Below are 21,151 nucleotides of genomic sequence, written 5' to 3'. Positions count from 1 at the left end.
AGAAAAACTGTATTATGATGAATCACGATCAGGTCTGGCTGTGCCACATGCCTGCTGTTGATGCAATTATGATGCTCTAGTGAGAACTCACAATATTACATCACATGTGGCACACCCTGGCAATACATTAACCATTTCACTGCTCGCAGTAGAACAATCACTTTAATCTACCAGATTTGATCTCACGACACCTAGCTCCTATCAGTGAGACATCTGGGCCAGGATTCTTGGTTTCTTCACCAACCCAGTTTACATGCATTAGCACTGTTCTTGGTGGAAAGCCTCTGGTATTCTGTTATTGTAGTACCATATCTAGTGTAGCCTCGCAATCTTTTCCCTTCTTTCATAGAATAGCCAAACACAAACCTGCTTCAAACCTGGATTTTCACACTTCAATAAAGATAATATGCCTTTTATATAAAAAAGGCCTTATAAGATAAAGTTCATGAAAAACAGATGTCCACAGGCATCCACAGAAGGCATGTGGACAGATAACCCCCCAAAGATCTTAGATGAAAGATAACAGACAAGAAAATCAGGCTTTATTATAGAAACAGTAGCCCTGTAAAAATGTTCCACTTCACATTTACCTGGAACAACTGATGCATGCAGCTGAAAGTAGGTGCATGCGACTCAAATTTCCTAGTTTGAGGAAGCATTTTAAAGTAATATTGAAACAGTACCTAGGTGAGAAGTTGTAGTGAAAAATTAGACAGAATGTTTCTGAAGCGTGATGGAGAGCAAAATACAGTGGGCATTATTGACTTTCAGTTGTGAAATATTTTAAGAAATAATTAGCAAAGGTGACAAATGTGGACTTCAACATTGATAATGGGAACGATGAAATCCCAAAATCTCTCATGGTTGGGACAAATAACCTCTGTAGCAAGTAGAACCCAATTCATGTTCTTTGATTACTTATCAAAGTGTATATTTTGTCTTCACTAGTCCCCAAAACATCATGTGTACAAGCATGCCAATACTGAAGGGGTGAATTCAGAGAGCAGCTGATCTTAATTGGGGAAACTATAATATTAATTTTATATGAATCTCATCATTTTCTATGAATCTTCAGGCACATTGTTTAACTCAATGTACCAAGTCTAAAGACCCAGCTCCAATACTGTCAATGAAATAATGCACACATATAATTCATGACTGAGAATTCTAATCCTGGATAATTATATAAATACTGCATGCATATATTTTGATTTTGCACTATTTGTTGTTTTACTGTGTTTTACATCTGACATGACAAAATTACTACATAGTAACTAATAAATTAGCAAACAACCAATCAAAGGTTTAAGGTTTTTATTTACATGTTTAAAATTGCATTAAGTGTACAAAATACAAAACTTGGATGAATGCAGAAGCAAACCTCTCTCAGTATTAAAAGTAATTTGCATAATAGTGCTCATAATAAAATTAGAAATATAAAAGATTCTGTTGATACATCTAAATGTACAAAGCCATGCAAATTTAAATGCTTGCTCAATAGGGAAAAAAGGCAGTAAGAAAAGCAGTGGACCACAGTCTATATAAATGCTGTTAACATGCTAAATGGAGTCAGTGCAGTGCTCTTGTTTTGGCAGGACAGTTGCTGTTGTTCATTTTTCATTTCAACAAAATTACAAAAGTAAAAATAAAAGTAGCTTATGTTTAATTCTTTACCTATGTTCAAAGTATATGAGCATTACTAATATTTTAGCCATAATGGAATAGCTAAAACTTCTCCAAAAGAACTTACATAGTACATAATGGTTGACATACAACAGAAGTTCACCACTGACCTACAGGTTTCTTGCCTTAAAGAATGCTGACTGTAAACAAATATATATTTACAAAAATGAAAATTAGCAAGTATGCATACATGTACTATTGCTAAGCATGATAGTATTATAGAATTTTTTTTAAAAAAATGGCACAAAACATTGTAAATGTAATGTTGTCACACTCTTCCAGGATTTGAATTTTGTTTCCATTACTTCTTTCCTTTGAAGAATTAATATAATTCGTCATGAAGAAACAGAACTTAGTTTTATGTCTTGAAAATATGCAGAGTATAGAGCACAAAGGACATACAAGCATATATGTCAGAAATTATAGCACTTTTGTGAAATGTAATTAATTTGAAGATATACAGCCTTGTTCTTCATTACTCTCTATATGCAGATTCCCTACATGACAGGTGCAAGAATACCTCTTGAAAGTGTATCATTGTTCATAACCTATAATCATGAGAAAAACAGTGGTAAGCCTAGTTGCTATGTTGATCTACCCAGCTTAGGGAGCTGAAGAATCAATATCATTCAGCTTGACATTCTGCTCTTCTGTTGCCTTTTGCTTGTCCCGTGCCTCCCCTTCTGTATGCCAGCCCACCAACAGTTGGTACAAAATCACCCCAATGATGGTACCCAGGAATGGGGCAAAGATGGGCACCAGGAACCAGTAATTCCCATGACTGTTGGAGAGAAATGGTTTCATTCATGTATTTATAATACTACTGCAATGGAAATTGATTCATTACAAGAACTGAGGCTGTCAGATGGTTTGGTCTTGAGATTAACTTACGTGAAGACTTGACCACCCCAGCCTGCAATGGCGGTGAAAAGACGAGGCCCCAGGTCCCTGGCTGGGTTTACGGCATAGCCACAGTTGAAGCCCATAGATAACCCAATGACAAGTACAGTGAATCCCACAGTGAAGGCCTCAAGTCCTGCTGGGATGGGGTTGTTGAAGGGGTCTACAATGGCCAGGATGCACACAATCAGTGCAGCTGTGCCTATCACCTATAAATTATGGAAAAGAATAACAACAAAGAGGCAGTGAGATAGGTACAGTGTCAGATCCATTTGGTTTAGCTGCACCTGTTTTGAGTGATTAGTCAGACAAAGAGGTACAGTACATAGCTACATACACCTAGATTTTATGAGCTCGAAAGTGTAGACTCCAGAAAATACATTACAGCCATACTTAATGTTGGTTATTGAGTGAAACCATTTTTGTGGAAATTGTTCTTATTATATATTCTAGTCTTGAAGCTGGACAGAAAAGGTGTGTAGTTGTTCTACAGAGCTAAAGGCATGACTTCCATGTGACCATCAGAAAAATTGGCAGATACAACACTGAACTCAATGGTTTATACATCTGCCAAGTTGTAAACATACCAATTCAATATCAAGTTGAATCCAACTCCGAACTCAAAAGTATGAGGAGAAATTGGGAGTTATATGAACTGAATTCTCTATGGAAAGGATGTTGGGGATAGGAATAGTTCATCATTTTTCACAGTTTAAAGAAGACTACAATTTTGATGGAACATATAACCTTTTAACTTAAACTAAGTATATGAGAGACACTCACACATAACTTCAGCATATTACTTATAGAACAACAACTGATACTGTAATGTAGTTATGTAATTACTAACCTGATCAAAAAAGCCATTGGCGGTACTAAGGTGCAGGTTGGGGTAGGTGGCAAAAATTCCAAGTGGTAGTTGGTTTTCTTTTTTATAGTATGTCTGGATAGCATCTTAAACATGGAATTTAAAAAATGATTTTAAAAATATGAACAGAAATTTTGGAATTCTATTACACTGCATTAATCTTCTTGTGATAATTACCATAATACATGCCAAAGATGATACCAGCTCCAAAAAAGGCACCAAGTGTCTGGAAGAGAAAGTACACCAGAAATTTTCTCCATTTTGCCCTTCCAAGAAGGCAGAGGGCAAAGGTTACAGCTGGGTTCAGATGACCTCCTGTGGAGTTGGTGGCAAAAGGACTTATATTTATGAAAAGTGAATGGTAAAAACATTTCAGAAGCAATGGGAGAAAAGAAAAAACTTTTTAACTATTTGCTTTGATTCCTAAGAATATTTGTGTCTCTAAAATTATTATTTTCTTCATATCTACACAGTGGGCAAATTAGCATTCAATTCAATATTAAATGAATTTGTGGTACCTGAGACTTGGCCACACACCAAGATCCCCAGTGTAGCTGCAAAGCCAAAGGCTAAGTTTACAGCAAGGAAGATGCCGTGAGATCCTGAACTGAGCACTAACTGAGCCACTGCACCGCAGCCAAACATCTGCAGAGGGAAAATAGAATGGTTTAAGCACCAAAGTAAGATAAACTACATACACAGACTACATTTACACTAGAACTATTCAGATAGAGTGAAGATATTATCAAAAGGGTGTAGGTCAAGATGGCAGATATGATCGAAACCTTTGGGAGTCAGTGTTCCTGGCACTATCACTTGTGGCATAAATCAGTGTAGGGGTTCAGCTAGCTGAATTAGATGCTATTCTTGAATGAAAATATAGAGAAAGGTATATAATCAGTATACGTGAAGTTATTAATATGTGCCAATTTATCAGGCTTGCATATGAAATGCAATTCAATTGTAGTTTTTTGAGGAAATCATCATGTCCTGGATAGAAAAAATAAATGTATGAACAACCCTCTGTGCTTATTTAACATGCTAGCTTTTAGTTTTTCTTTGAATTTGAATCAAACCGCAGTAACATCACTGGTTTGATCCTGTAGATCTGGCAAACTACCTTTTAGTGTGCCAGAAGAGTGTCTGGCATGTAAGAGCAGTAAGTGGGAATTAAGGTGGTTGTAAAGCTAGCCAGCACACAACCAGTTGTCTGATAAACATCAGGTATGGAGCCATAGATCATATGGTCTGGATAAAGTGTTCCATTCTTTAGGTGCAGTTAATTCTTTAAGTCAGTTGACATTTCCTGTTATTTTGAAATCCCTCTGATACTGTACACCATTTTCTCACTTGTTAAACATTACACATTCAAATGATTCATTTTACCATCAGAGGCAAAATGATTTGTTCTGTCAACTGTGGTTTGGTAGGGTGCTAATATATAATAAATGTCTTATTTCCAATTAAAATATCTATACAGTGATATATTATTCACTATTTTAGTCTTCTTCTTCTTCTTTTTTTTTTGTTAAATAATAGCTTGTAATCTTGGGCTCTTGGATATCAGTTTCACTGATATATTAGATACAACTGAGACCACGGTAAAGGGTGGAGTGTCATGATTTATGACACTTGAGCAATATGCTTTGTCCTTTTTGTGTTGCATCTCTTGTGCATTTTTTGCAGGTCCTGTCAAGTCAAAATTGTGCATTGTTTTCTTTTTTCTCCTGTTTTTTGATTGTGAATGTTACATTCTTTAAAGGTTACATTCTTTGAATTTTTAATCTCATGACACAATACGTTCCAGATTTAGAGTCATGTTTCAATTCTGTCCTTCTAGTGGTAGGAACCTATAGAAGTGTCTCCATACACTACCACACATTCCTAAAGCTCTCCTCTTATAATTTCAATGGGTTAACCAAAAGTCTTTGTATATTACATATATGCTAAGGACAAAAGAGTGTATCTTAGGAATGTTGTGGTTCAGAGTCATGTATAGCTCTTTCCTGCACTCGAATTTAGACTCTGCTTAAAAGCAGTCATGGTTAACCATGAAGTTTATTCTGGGACAAGGCTTGACCTCTGTCCAAAAAAACTCATTACTGTGTAGGGGACACTCCCTTTATGCATGGATGTAGGTGTGTGTCTTTACACAGCTAGTTTGATAAGGATCTGTTTTCCAAGGTGTGCAAATGTCAAGCAACATATTAATTAAAAATAGAAAGAAAGAAAACTTAACAGGCAAGAACATGTTAAATAAATAATATATAACATAAATAAACAATTATACACACACACATACACCCTATATATATATATATATATATATATATATATATATATATATATATATATATATATATATATATATATATATATCATAACGGCATAACAGTGCCAATGAGGAGACAATGCCTTACTAAGGAATTTATTTCTTCCTTCCTTCCAGAGCAGGAACTGATTTTATCAGATAGGCATTCATATCTGTGCATAACAATACTTTAATAAATTACTAAATTGCTCCATCTGGTGTATGTTATTTATTTTCCAGTTTCCCCTATAATGCTGTCTATAACCTTAAGCTAATTAAAAACAGTGGAGCAGAAAAAAACCTTTATTTTATTTTTTTAATTTTTATTTTACACATTAATGAGTATTTTCAAATCCATCAACCAATGATGGCAAACAGTGTCAAAACTAGTTAACTCTTTGTACACTATAAAAAAACATTAATTAGTTACTGTGCACCAGTTGGATGTATATTCTTTTTATTATCCATTTGGCCTTTTAATGCTGTCTATAACCACAGGCTAATTAAAATATCAACAATGGAACAGATACATTGAATGTATTATAAAGTCTATCAACAAATGCTATTGAAGGCAAATAATGTCAGGCAAATTATACAAATTTTAACTTGTATTAGTTATTAAAAGAAAAAAATTGAGCTTTTATTAATTAATAAAAGAGGAGGACACTCACCACTAGGATTAGTGTGCCCAAGCATTCAGCCAGTCCCTGACGCACTAGCTTATTACGAATTTGCAAGGTGCGAGCTATCTTATCCAGGATTATCTTTTGCCTGCCCATCTTCCTGCTGAGTTCTCGACTCCAAGTGAGTGCTGCACGTTAGGTCTACCCTCAGTAGAATGTTTTCAAGTTGGACCGGCATTCGCCTCTTATACTTATGTAAGCCTGTGCCCAGCCCTCTCTCACCTCTCATGACCAGCCTCTACACACACCCCCATCTACTTGTCCAAAATGGCTGCTTTCTATTTCAAGTGCGGACATGAATCAACCCCTACTAATTCATTGTCTTTCTCATATTGACACCCTAAAAACATGGTTTCAAAAAATGGTTCTTAAAGAAACAACAAAAGTAAGGTTAGGCATTTCACCTACACTGCAAAAAATAACCGTCTAAATATAAGAAACAAATGCATGATTTAAGAAGATACAGACTAGAAACAAGTCAAATTATCTGCCAGTGCAGTAAGATAATTACATTTGGTAAGATTTCTTGAAATAAGAAAACATATCTAGGCTTTAGAAAAGAACAAAATGTCTTAAAATAAGCATTAAAACACTTATTCCAAGCAGTGTATTTAGTCTAATTAACTTAAAACTAGCGTTTTAATTATTTTTTAAACAGTTTGTTTATCTTAATTTGTGTGAAAATATCTTAAAACCAGAGCTAATAAACAAGATAATTCCTCTTAATTTAAGAATTGTCATCATTATATATTCTGACTTAAAATGAGATAAAGCATTCAAACTTAAAACAAGACTATTAAAATCAAGATCACGCATACATACTGTCAACAATTATTTATTCAAATGAAGACTCTTGTAACACACAGTAGTTACCATGCAAAAACAAAGCAAAATCATTACTTGCTGCTTCTCAAAATACCAGGCAACAGAGTTTATAGATGCTGAAAAGCTCCTCGATCCTATGTCATATTATGCAGTCAGTTTCAAAAACAGTGTGTATGTATTGACAAAATATAATCTGGAAGATGTCATTGCACTTGCAACTGGAAATTAAAAACCAGACTGGATAATTGGAAAGAGTGTGTGACTTAATACTGCAGACTCTTATAATTTGTTTTTAGGTTGTAAATAAATGTGTTGGTGTTGACATAAAACAAGCATTTGGAATAAATAATACTAATGAACAAGTCCTAAGTATGACTATTGAGCATTTTTTACTGGAAAACCTTAAAACAAGTTATTACAGCTAAAACAAAGTCTTAAAAGGTACAAGGCTGGCCTCAAACGATGCCTGTGATGGTAAATAAGCTTAATTTGCAGGTAAAATAACTAACTTTAAGCTTTGCTAACTAAGTAAGAAAAAAAGATAAATAATCTTAAAATGATCATAATAATCTTACACAATCTGCTCTTGCATAATATTTTATTCTTAAAATAAGATCAATACAATTTTATGGCTAGAAATAAGATTGTAAGTCTTATTTATTATTCCACTAGATGAGGAGTTTTTGCAGTGTATAAGCTTTGGTGAGGAAGCGTGTAATGCGATGTTAATTCACATGCAGGATATTTAACTTGCTATTTACCATCCTGGAAGACACTCCTCAATATGTTATCCCTTATCGTGAAAAGCTCTCTTATTTTGAGAACTTTAAAAATATATACAAATAGACACACACACACACACACACACACACACACGCACACACTGTTTGAAGCTTCACATCTAACCACAGTTTCCTCTTGGCTTGTTTCAGTTAAAGATTGCTCAGTTAAGCTTATATTACGGTTATATTACGGTTATATTACGGTTATATTTTCAAGCACTACACTCTTAGAACAGAAGGGCTCCATCTTTACATTGTCCCTCTGGGTGAACTCTTAAAGGTTCTGTTGAACAGGGTATTTCTTTAGAAAGATAGACAATAATCCATCCAAAGGAGCCTTGAACCATTTTAAAAAGTGTAATTATGATGCAGTCTTCTGTAGCAAATATCCATAATGTTACAGGGGTGTATATTAGCTGCTATTATATAATTATAATGGCATCCCATCCGTGCTCTATTCACGCCTTGCGCTCAGTGTTCCTGGAAAGCTTCCAGATCCAACACAATCATATTAAAGATGAATAAATGAATAATAAAGCAAATCATATTCAATAAGCAGATAACAAATCAAACTATATTCAGAGCAGATCTTAAGAATTTGAATCATAGCCAGTAGCCAAAACAAACAAGGTATCAAAACAAATCTGGAATATTCCTACAAATTAGCATGCCATGAGACCCTCTTTCCTTGAGCAGGGTTTGGACAAGCCACAAGATTCTCCCTGAATAAGTAATTGCAATGTACTGTATTTGAAGATTTTAGTGTTAAAAACCTGATTAATTAATGCTTTAAAACCTCTTTTTAGAAAAAGTGCCTGGGGCCTTCCCTTTTGGTTTTTGTTTGGACTCACTGTGTGAGGGAGAAGATGACAGAAGGTGGAAGTCTGGATAATCTCCATACTCTTGTGTGAACATGAAACTGTGGGAGGATGAACAATTTTTGGCAAGCACTAAATAAACTCATTCAGTTGTGCTATATGAGAGGAGATGGAGGGAAAAAATAAATAATATATTATAAATATACATAGGTTTTGTGTGTGTGTGTATATATATATACTAATCATAAAATTAAAACCACCTGCCTATATTGTGTGGGTTGCCCTTGTGCCACCAAAACAGCTCTGACCCGTCGAGGCATGGCACCAAGATGTTAGCAGCAGATCCTTTAAGTCCTGTAAGTTGTGAGGTGGGGCCTCCATGGATTGGACTTGTTTTTCCAGCACATCCCACAGATACTCAATCAGATTGCGAACTGGGGAATTTGGAGGCCAAGTCACTTGAACTCCATGAACACTTTGCCATGTTCCTCAAACCATTCCTGAACAATTTTTGCAGTGTGGCAGGGTGTATTATCCTGCTGAAAAAGGCCAGTGCCATTAGGGAATACCGTTGCCAAGGGGTGTACTTGGTCTGCAACAACGTTTAAGTATTTGGTATGTGTCAAAGTAACATCCACATGAATCCCAGGACCCAAGCTTTCCCAGCAGAACATTGCCCCACCGGCAATGCCTCCGCCGGCTTGCCTTCTTACCATAGTGCATCCTGGTGGCATCTCTTCCTCAGGTAAGTGACGTACACACACCTGGCTGCCCACATGATGTAAAAGAAAACGTGATTCATCAGACCAGGCCACCTTCTTTCATTGCTCCATGGTCCAGCTCTGAAACTCACGTGCCCATTGTAGGTGCTTTCGGCAGTGGACAGGGGTCAGCATGGGCACTCTGACCTGTCTGCAGCTACGCAGCCCCATACCCAGCAAGCTGCAATGCACTGTGTGTTCTGACACTTTTCTATCATACTTTACTTTTTTCATATCATAATTTTTTCAGCAATTTGTGCTACAGTAGCTCTTCTGTGGGATCGGACCACACAGGCTAGCCTTCGCTCCCCCGAGCATCAATGAGCCGTGGTCACCCATGACCCTATCTGCAGTTCACTGGTTGTTCTTCCTTGGACCACTTTTGGTAGGTACTAACCACTGTATACTGGAAACGCCCCACAAGACCAGCTGTTTTGGAGATACACTGTCCCAGTCGTCTAGCCATCACAATTTGGCCCTTGTCAAAGTCTCTCAGATCTTTACACTTGCCCATTTTTCCTGCTTCCAACACATCAACTTTGAGAACTGACTGTTCGCTTGCTGCTTAATATATCCCATCCCTTTACAGGTGCTTGTAACAAGATAATCAATGTTATTCACATCACATGTCAGTGGTTTTAATTTATATATCTCTTTTTGAAAGTATTGGAGTGGCAAGGCCAATTCTTTTGTTTTTGCTATACATTGAAGATATTTAGGTTTAAGACAGATGATAGATTAGAATTTCAAATTTAATATTTACATCTAGATATGAACATGGAAACTTTGGCAGCAGACCACCCAATTTTTAGGTGAGCAAAAGTATTGGAACAGATAGTCTTAAAATATATTAAAGTAAATAACACTTAATATTTGGTTGCTTACCTCTTGCTAGCAATAACTGCATCAATCCGGGGAGCCACTGACATCATCAAATTGTTACATTCTTCTTTTGTGATGATTTTCCAGGCTTGTACTGCGGCTTCTTTCAGTTGTTTTGGGGGGTTTCTCCCTTCAGTCTCCTCTTCAAAAGGTGACATGCATGCTCAGTTGGGTTAAGGTCTGGTGATTTACTTGGCCAGTCTAAAACCTTCCACATTTTTCCCCTGAACTAAGTCCTTTGTTTTGTTGGCAGTGTATTTTGGGTCATTGTCTTGTTGCACACACACACACACTATAAGGCCAAACCTATGTGGACACCTGACCATCATACCCATTGTGCTTGTTGAACATCCCGTTCCAGATTTAGCTTTCTATAAGATTTTGGAGCATGGCTGTGGGGATTTGCCCATTCAACCACAAGAGCATTAGTGAGGTCAGGCACTGATGTCAGGTGAGGAAGCCTGGGGCGCAGTTAGCATTCCAGTGGTTGCAGTGAGCATTCCAAAGGTGCTCATCCCAAAGGTGTTCAGTGGGGCTGTCTGCATACTCGAGTTCTTTCACTCCAAACTTTGTAAACCATGTCTTCATACTGTATATATACACATGTGTGTGTGATTTTATATATATTATATGTGTATGTATGTGCGTGTGCTGTATATACACTCACTGTCCACTTTATTAGTAACACCTGTAAACCTGCACATTCATGCAGCTATCTGAAAAGCTGATCACGTGACAGCAGTGCAATGCAAAAATCATGCAGATACAGGTCAAGAGCTTCAGGTAATGTTCACATCAAACATCAGAATGAAATGAAACTCTCTGTGACTTGGACCGTGGCATGGATATTGGTACCAGATGGGCTGGTTTGAGTATTTTCACACACAACAGTCTATAGAGTTTACACAGAACGGTGTGAAAACCAAACAAACAAAAAAAAATCTAGTCAAGGTGAACTGGAACTCTAAAATTCACATAAGTCCAACTATTTATAATTTATGACAGTAAATGTTTTCTAATGGCTGCTGGTATACCACTGGTACTCAGAGGTGTGAGTGCCTTTAATTCCAAAAATTATTACCAGCTGCAAAAGATTTTCTTTTTTTGTCTTTTCTATGAGCATTATGAGGTATAAAAATGGAGTCTATATTTCACAAGGAACTGACAGTCTGACTTTTCCTAAACCAGGAATGAGTGAGTGATAAAAATATGCTTAACAGTACTTGAAATTCCCTGAGCGTAGAACTGGGCAAAGCCTACAATACATAAGATACTTGGGTTCAAAAAAAAGCCTCAAGACACATGTCACTATTGCATATGTGCTGTGCAGCCACTTATATAAAGGTAGTCAGTAAATCCGGATGCTCTAGCAGCAACCAATAGTTTTGGCTAATGACCAAAGCTGCATGACTGGAGTAAAAACATGTAGTATATCTTATATTAAGCATGTCATCAGTGTGGAAGTTTCCAGACCATACAAGCTGAAAAAGAGATCCTTCAGCAAAAAAACGTTATACTATGAATCCCTAACTGATGTTTGCATAACCTGACCCTAACTAGACTGACAAATGCTGCAGCCAAACTGGTTGCTTTAAACTGTGTTACAAACTTTGGAACCAAAGCTAAAATTTGTTTCTTTGTAGCTCACTTTTCATTATTGTCACATATTGGTAATGGAGAATGATGAAAGTGCAGATAATTTATTAAACAAAGTATAAACATCACAAAAAATGGGTGAGCACAAGAACCATAAACATGAGCTATAGACACAAGACAAAAAGCATATAAACTAGAAGCAATAATATAGCACACACACACAACAGCAACAGCAAAATCTTGACAAAGGGTATGATACAAGACAGAACTTATATACAAGTGCTCATTATCTTACAATGTGATTCAGGGGGGACTTGATCTCTCGTGGTGTGTGATGTGGTCATGTGCTGTGCAGTGGCTGAGAGGTGATAGGTATTGTAGTTCTGCGCCTTTGGTACTACTCTGACACTTATTTTTAATTTCCTTCCCTTCATATTACTTATTTTTGCTTTTTAATTTTTTTTTCCAAAAATATCATATGAATATCTTGAATATATTATCTTCTAAATATATTTAATGATAATGTTTTATTTCCATAGTGCCTTTACAAAACCATTTAAAACAGTACTGACAAATTATTCAGCCACCAAAGTAGACAGTAAAAATTAGAAAGAAATAAAGATATCTATGATATGTTGAACTAATATTGAATAAATACATGATGAATGAAAAAAACAGAGGCTGAAACAATGTGCATAAAAGTATTAAGTGTTTTGACCTGAGATATGAAAAAGGTGAGGCCATTAAGTCATATACTGCTTCACTATGCAAATGTAGATTGGCAAGGATTGTATAAGTTTCGTGGAATAGGTTGGGTTGGGTTACCTGCTTATTATATTGTACAGGCCTGCTTTGTCATGTTGTATCACTGCCCTTCCCACCTTCTAATAATAATGGCAAAAACATCCCTAATTGCAACAACAAGCAATTACAGGAACTCTAAATATGTTGAAAATCACAGAAACCCAATGATTTATTATTTATGATAGTAAATGTTTTCTAATGGCTGCTGGTAAACCACTGGTACTTAGTAGTGTAATCTTGGTTTGTGAGTGCCTTAATGCCAATAACTATTACAAACCACAAATGATTTTTTTTTTATGAGCATTATAAGGCACAACAAATGGAGTCTATATATCATTAGGGAATGACAGTGTGATTGTTCCTAAACCAGGAATGAGTGAGTGGTTGAAACATGCTTAAGAATACTTCAAAAATGAAAACTGCGCAAAGCTTGCAGTACACGAGATACTAGGGTTAAAAAAAACAGCTGCAAGTTTACAACCTTGCGGGTACATTCTATACAGATTCTGGCTCCTATTTCATTCCTCTAAACCTATAGACCAGTGCAAGAGGGCATGCTAATGCTGACTTGCTCTAATCTGACTGAAGAAAATGCACTTTATTTTTCTTGCCACATAGAGACTGTGATAAGACCAACTGAAAAAAAAAAAATCGCAGAACCAGAAACATGGTAAGCACAAAATATAAAGACTTGTCATTACAAAAGACCTTTAAAAGAAAGACATACACTTGCCTCTGGGGGAATGAAATAAGGTTTTCTACAAGAAAAGCCTGTGGCAGATATGAGAATAACTAAAAAAAAAAATAATTACTGGGACAGGCTGCTAGAGGCAAAAAACCACAAATACTGCAAGCAGTACAGACGTTTTGTCTGTATAGGACAGGTGTGGCTTTAGCTGGGTTGAAAAGGCTGAGACACATCTCACAGGTAGAGGAGGAGACAAGGAGGGTGAGGTGAGGCAAAGATGGGGACAATCACTAAGCCATGGCAAACAAAGTGGGTAAATTTGATCCCTTCTCACCCACTAGCTGTTTTCCTGTGAGGATTTTTCATACACGGGACATCATTTATTAATACACAAAATATTTTGAATTAAATAATCTTACTTTGAAACCTGTGTCACAGTGATACACATCATATGGTCATATGGTGCCATAATCCAAATGTGTCATCCAGTTTTCCTTTTAACTCTGAATAACTCTGATTCACACAGATCAGCCATAAGATGATAGCAGCAGAGCCTTTAAGTCATTTAAGTTGCGAGGTGGGGCCTCCATGGATCGGACTTGTTTGTCCAGCACATCCCACAGATGCGTGATCGGATTGAGATCTGGGGAATTTGGAGGCCAAGTGAGGTCAAGTAAACTCTTTGTCATGTTGCTCAAACCATTCCTGAACAATTTTTACAGTGTGTCAGGGTGCATTATCCTGCTGAAAGAGGCCTCTGCCATTATAGAATACCGACGCCATTAAGGGGTGTACTTATTCTGCAACAGTGTAACATCCGCATGAATGCCAGGACCCAAGCGTTCCCAGCAGAACATTGCCCAAAGCATCATACTGCCTCTGCCGGCGTGTCGTCTTCACATAGTGCAACCTGGTGCCATCTCTTCCCCAGGTAAGCGATGCACCCGGCTGTCTACATGATGTAAAAGAAAATGTGATTTATCAGATGAGGCCCCCTTCTACCATTGCTTCATAGTCCAATTCTGATGCTCCCGTGCCCATTGTAGATGCTTTGGGGCACTCTGACCAGTCTGCACCTACGCAGCCCCATACCCAGCAAGCTGCGATGCACTTTGTGTTCTGACACCTTTCTATCAAAGCCAGCATTAACTTTTTCAGCAATTTGTGCTACAGTAGCTCTTCTGTGGGATCAGACCAGACAGGCTAACCTTCGCTCCTCACAAGCATCAATGAGACGTGGGCACCCATGACCCTATCGCTGGTTCACCGGTTGTCCACTGTAACCACTGTATACTGGAAACACCCCACAAGACCTGCCATTTTGGAGATGCACTAACCCAGTCGTATAATCATCACAATTTGGTCCTTGTCAAAGTTGCTCAGATCTTTACAATTGCCCATTTTTCCTGCTTACCTTCCAGCACATAAACTTTGAGAACTGACTGTTCACTTGCTTCCTATATATATATATATATATATATATAAAGCTGAAAGTTTACAATCTTCAATCACACCTTGATTGCTTCATTTCAAATCAATTATGGGGGTGTATAGAGGCAAAATTATGTCACTGTCCAAATACTTATGGACCTGACTGTTTATGGTACACTGAAAGAGAGGAAGAGGCCTCTAAATGTGACTGCCTTTGGGGAAACAACCACAAAATCCACAGGACAGGTCTGGAATGATTGTAAACCACTGTACAATCTGTCTGTCTGTCTGTACACCACTACTTGCTATAGGCTATCACACACAATCTCTGTAAGCCAAGGAAAAGACACTTATTCTAAAAATTATTAAATGTGTGTAAAACCTGATACAGTGAATGTATACATAGGAAATGAAAATTTGCAGAAGAGTTCTCTACCTCTTTTTCAGTGTACCCTACATATTGAAAAGCTCTGTTTCTGGGAGGGGTCTGCAGATATGGCTACATATTTACTCTGTCAGTTACACAAGCTTTGGTCATGAAATGGATTCCTGCCATTATTTTACCTTGCTTTGTCACTTGCAACTGATTTAATTAAGGATGCTGTCAGGCTGTGCTTCCTCAGTAGAATTAGCACAGGAGTTCTCAGGTTTGAAAAGAAAACAGGATGTCTTTCTGTATTACAAAAGTGTACAACTTCCTTTAAATATCCACCCCAAAGTGACAAATATCATCACATGATCAATAAATGACATCACAGTATTCGATGTGAGTGTACGTCATCTGCCTATTATAGATTGTTAGCCTTGCTGACACAGTTTATACTCTGACTTTAATAAAACAAAATGAATTTTTAAAAAGTTACCCAAATTGTGAGTTTCAGTTTTCCCAGCTAACAAAACGATGTCCTCAGGGCATCCTCCAAATGTTCTCAACAGCTATAGGGGAATTATTTTGTATGATACAGTAACCTAGCAGGGGGTGAGTGAAAACAACAAGTTAATAGGTAGAGTGCTGGTCTGGTCATTTGCAGAAATATTCTTTCACACTTGAATTTCTGCCTCTAAAGCTAAATCTAAAGCAAGCAGTCTCCTCCTTGCCATAATTATATTAATGTTTATAAATCTAATCTTTATTATTAATATTAATAAATCTAATTCAGATTGCTATCTTACTCTCTACAACAGTTCAGTGGTATCAGCATTTTTTTTTGCTTGCAGAAGATTTTTTCTACAGACACAACACCTACAGTGAACATAGTCTTGTGCTTTTTTAAAAAACACTCTGTGCAGAAAAAAGACTTATGAAGGGTGGTGAAAAATGGCTCTGAGCAAGACACCTGCTCAGGGTTGTGGTGGATCCAGGGCCACTGATTGTTGTAAAAGCTTTCTCCGTGTCTGTGTTGTTGACCTACATTGAATAAATGAGACCTAGATCAAAGTCCCTAGTAGTTTTAGAAATCTAAAGATAACCACTAAACCATCCTGCTAACATGCACATCCACACAGCAAAGCAAATCTTTTTCTCTACATGTAGATTTATCATTTTAAAACACTTGCTCATTATGCTGTATTAAATTGCTTTTTTTGTGTATGTGATAATACCCCTACATGTGTGTGTGTGTGCACTCTAATCCACTTGGCCTACAATTCACATTTATTGAGAGAAAAGTTTAGACATCTTAATCCTGTAAAATGTGGTATAATGCATGCTAATTCCAAAACATGCACAGTGGTATTTTTCTTAAGCTAAATATATGCCAGCAAAGTACAGGACTGAAATTTTTAGGTAAATATTCTATATCTGGATATCTGGATGCTGTTATGCCCCATCGCCCTCCTCCAGATGCAGCAACTTCAAAGACTGTGCATGTCAAGAACAATAAATATACTATACAGGCAATATAACAATGGGTATAGGGGTAAGGGGTAAGGGAGTAAGGGAGTAAGGGAGAGTGCAGACAAAACAAGAGCATACAAAAATACACATATCTGTATGTATGTATGTATGTATGTATGTATGTATATGCATATGTATGCATACATACATACATACACACATACATACATACAAGGAAGAGCCACAGACCCTTACATATGTATATATGTATGTATGTGTATGTACATAAATGTTCTGTGCATGTGCAGATGTGGCAGGTGTGCCTTATGTGACATGTATGACCAATCCAAGTAAGACCATCCACATTCTGGCTCTCCCATGCAGTTATGCTATCATAACTGCTAACCATGGGGATGTTCTTACTTGGATAACCTAAAGACTGAATCACTGAACAGTTGATAGTGTCACTTTGATACTATAGACTTAAAGTTAAAACTCTAATTCAATCAGAAATGATTCTCTACTTAAGATACTCATACTTAATTTCCTTCAACACACCTAGCATTGCTTGACTCTATAGTATACAGTTATAGAAGAGAAATGATTTATAATCACACTATCTGGTGTCATCCAGATGAGGAAGGATTATCTTTTAAGTCTGGCTCCTCTCATGATTTCTTCCTCATGTCGTCTCAGGGAGCTTTTCTTTGCCATTGTCACGTCTGGCTTGATCATTAGAGATAAATTTAAATCTATATGTGGATTTCCGTAAAGCTGCTGATTACATTTATTCATTTATTATTTGTTCCATGAATGTAGTAAGGATTTGCGAAATCTGTACTTTCAGTAGCAAAAGTAATAATGTAGTTATGCAATATTTCCCAAAACTGTGTGTTTAGATCATTTTTCCCCCATGAGGAACCAGCAGTTTGGTTTTCAAAATGGGTTCTGCAGATTCTCTGTGGTTCTAGACATATCATTATTATTTATTATGAACTATACAGTTATAAGCCTAACTAGTCACACTAATGTGTTTCTTATAGAAAGTTGCTAGATTCTTACTACATCTCAGGGATTTTAATAATTGAAAGTTATTCAAACTATGATTGTGTATACACACACACACACACACACACACTATATATATATATATATATATATATATATATAGCTGATATCCCTAACATTTGACCACTACTATAGTTTCCTGCAAAGGAAGGAAGGTGCAAGCAGGTGTTCAGAAGAACTTGTTTGTCATATTCAAAACTAGATGTTTCTGACATATTACGAAATTAGTACAAGTTCATACAGGGACTGAAAAACATGTGATTGACAGAGAGAAGCCAGCTGAGGTGAATAATGACAGGTTTTTCCACAACAACGAAAAAAAAAAAAAAAAAACTACAAACCAACCAACCAACCAACCAACCAACAAACAAACCAAAAAAAAAAAAAAACACTATTATGTCATAGAAAATGAAACTAGAAATAAAATATTGAAATTCTTACAGCCAGTTTTAAGAAAACATTATAAAAACAAGTCTTTAATGTAAGACTGGTTGTATTTTTAAAAAATACAGTTTGATGTGCATTCTAAAACACTGAGAACTGGCTTGGCTAGATGTGCATAAATCCAATGCAATAAACACATGACACATTATGAACAAGAAGCGTGCCTAAACAGCAAAAAAAAAAAAAATCATCACAAGAAGTGTAACAAGTAAAACAGGTAACAAGAGTAACTAAACAAATAGAACAAAACAAAGGAGACAGACATACAGATGTGATATTAATCTGCCAAAATGAAAACAAAAGGCTGGAGGAGAGCAGTTATATACTGCCTTATACCAGTTCAGTGCGTCAGAATGTGTTCGATAAGCATTCACCTAATGAAGAAACAATGTTTAAGGGTTTACAATATACAAGATCATGAAAAAGCCTTTGAGCGTGATAAATGGCTTGGAGCAAAGCGTGCTGTGGTTTCAGCACATATTTTACACATTTCCATTGACATCACGCTCTCTGTGTCTGTATTGTTGACATTGGATAACTGAGACTTAGTTCAAAGATACAAGGAATGTTTTAGTATTCTAAAGATAACCACTAAACCATACTGCTAACATGCTCACCAGCACATCAAAGCTAGTTCAAAGCTAGTCATGTTCTGAACCTGAGACTATAAAACAGTAACAGGGGCATTTGACCTGTAAAGAGGCTTCTTTCCTTCTTTCAGTGCAGTGCATGCTAAGGCTAGGAGCACGCTACACCTACAGTAATATTACAGAACATTAGGTTTTGACCCCATGAACTCAACATGTCACCCTCCAATGTCTATACTAATGTCTACATTCCATGGCAGACTACACATTTGTTCCATGAATGTAGAAAGGATTTGCAAATCTGTACTTTCAGTAGCATTACAGTACAGGGTGAGGCAGTAACATGTAAAGTAGTTATGCAGTATTTCCCAAAACTGTGCAGTTTGGTTTTCAAAATGGGTTCTGCAGATTCTCTGTGGTTCTATGAACTTTGGTATTATGATCTTTGGTACACTTATAAGCCTAACTGACTTAGTCACACTTATATTTTTAAGGGAACTAATTGCTAGAAGAAGTTTGACTACTACTATAGTTTCCTGCAAAGGAAGGAACGTGCAGTGGGCATTCAGAAGAACTTGTTTGTCATATTCAAAACTAGATGTTTCTGACATATTATGAAAGTAATACAGGTTCGGACAGGCACAGAAAAACATGTGATTGACAGAGAGAAGCCAGCTGAGGTGTGTAAGGTTTTTCCCCAACATCTAAAAAAAAAAAAAAAAAACCCAACCAAACCAACCAACCAAACAACAAACAAACAAACCAAAAAAAAAAAAAACAGTGCCAAAAAAAAAAAAAGAAAACTCTAAAACACTGAGAACTAGCTTGGCTAGAAGTGCATAAATCCAATGCAGTAAACACATGACACATTATGAACAAGAAGTGTGCCTAAAACAACAACAACAACAAAAATCACAAGAAGTGTAACAGGTAATACAGGTAACAAGAGTAACAAACATATAGAACAATACAAAGGAGACAGACATATTAATCTGTAAAAATGAAAACAAATGACAAGGAGGATAAAAGCAGACATCTTGATTCAGATTCAAATCTATCAAAGAAGGCAATTCTACTGTTGTCTTTAAAACTTCCCATTTCTGGCACACTGAGAAATTTATTGTTAGAAATCTCTACTTTATCCTGGCTCTACATATAGTGAACTATAATGACATAGGCCTCTTATCAACATGCCAAAGACAGAAGATGATACGATAATTACCAAACTGATAGTGATAGTAGATGTGGAATGTCACATGATAGAATGTCTTATTTTAATGTATGATAGTCGATGAGCTGGACCCAGAAGAGCTGGATTTTGTTCTTTGGAAGCATCAAGAAGGTGCCAAAATAGAAAATTACATCAATGAGACTTAGTCTCCTAAACAAGGACAAAGGACCATCATGTGACCAAAAAAACATGCAAATGACAAAAAAGAAGGATTTAGACAGTCTTTTGTCATGTGCTACTCTGTCAATATTTGCCAAACTGTCTGTCTAGGCACTTTAGACATTTATTATAGCTCTGTTTTAAATAGTGTTAAAGCCAACAGCAGACCAAAATTTCACAATGTTCAAATATAGCTCTTTTGTACATTTTTCCATTTTGACTATTCCAGACACACCTGACTCAATCCATTAGACACTTAACAACTTCTCTGTGTGTTTAAAATGAGGAAATACACTAACATTTGCAGTGCAGCTGAACTCCAGGACCATAATTGAGAAACAGTGCAATGGATAATAAACAGTGTTACTTAAAGAAAGTATTGCCGGTTCCAGAAACTGCTCATCTCCTGGCATTTTCACGTACAACAGTCTCAGTGAGCAGCAGTTCTGCGGGCAGAAATGCATCGTTGATGAGAGAGGTCAGAGGAAAATGGCCAGATTAGTTCAAACTGAAAAAAGTCTGCAGTAACTTAAAAAAACAAACAAAAAAAAAAAACACTCTTTACCACCGTGGTGAGCAAAAAGGCATCTCACAAGGCACAACATGCCAAACCTATAGGCTACAACAGCTAATGTGAATGTTAACTGAAGCTCTTGACCTACGTGCTTGGATAACTGCATGAATGAGCATTGGTACAGCTGTTTCTATTAAAGTGGCAAGTGACTGTATGTGCAAGTGAGAACAATTCATGTGACTGTTATAAGTAAATCTAGTGTATGTGAGAGGTAGAGTT

At 36.6% G+C, this 21,151-nt stretch overlaps 1 protein-coding gene across 1 annotated transcript; it reads right to left on the bottom strand.

Annotated features, from left to right (window-relative positions):
• Window positions 1–1,299: 1,299 nt before the first annotated feature.
• Window positions 1,300–6,612, bottom strand: aqp3a (aquaporin 3a). The gene is made up of 6 exons (XM_026931454.3): window positions 6,434–6,612; window positions 3,970–4,096; window positions 3,629–3,766; window positions 3,434–3,537; window positions 2,575–2,792; window positions 1,300–2,464 (listed from the first exon to the last, which is right to left on the bottom strand). The coding sequence occupies exons 1-6, from the start codon at window positions 6,539–6,541 to the stop codon at window positions 2,287–2,289; spliced, it is 873 nt and encodes a 290-aa protein (XP_026787255.1). The 5' UTR covers window positions 6,542–6,612; the 3' UTR covers window positions 1,300–2,286.
• Window positions 6,613–21,151: the final 14,539 nt, after the last annotated feature.

This window comes from Pangasianodon hypophthalmus, chromosome 24 (assembly GCF_027358585.1).
Source record: "Pangasianodon hypophthalmus isolate fPanHyp1 chromosome 24, fPanHyp1.pri, whole genome shotgun sequence".
NCBI classification, from domain to species: Eukaryota; Metazoa; Chordata; class Actinopteri; order Siluriformes; family Pangasiidae; genus Pangasianodon; species Pangasianodon hypophthalmus.
Note: the sequence above shows the minus strand (reverse complement) of the source record. Positions and strands in the feature narration are given on the sequence as shown.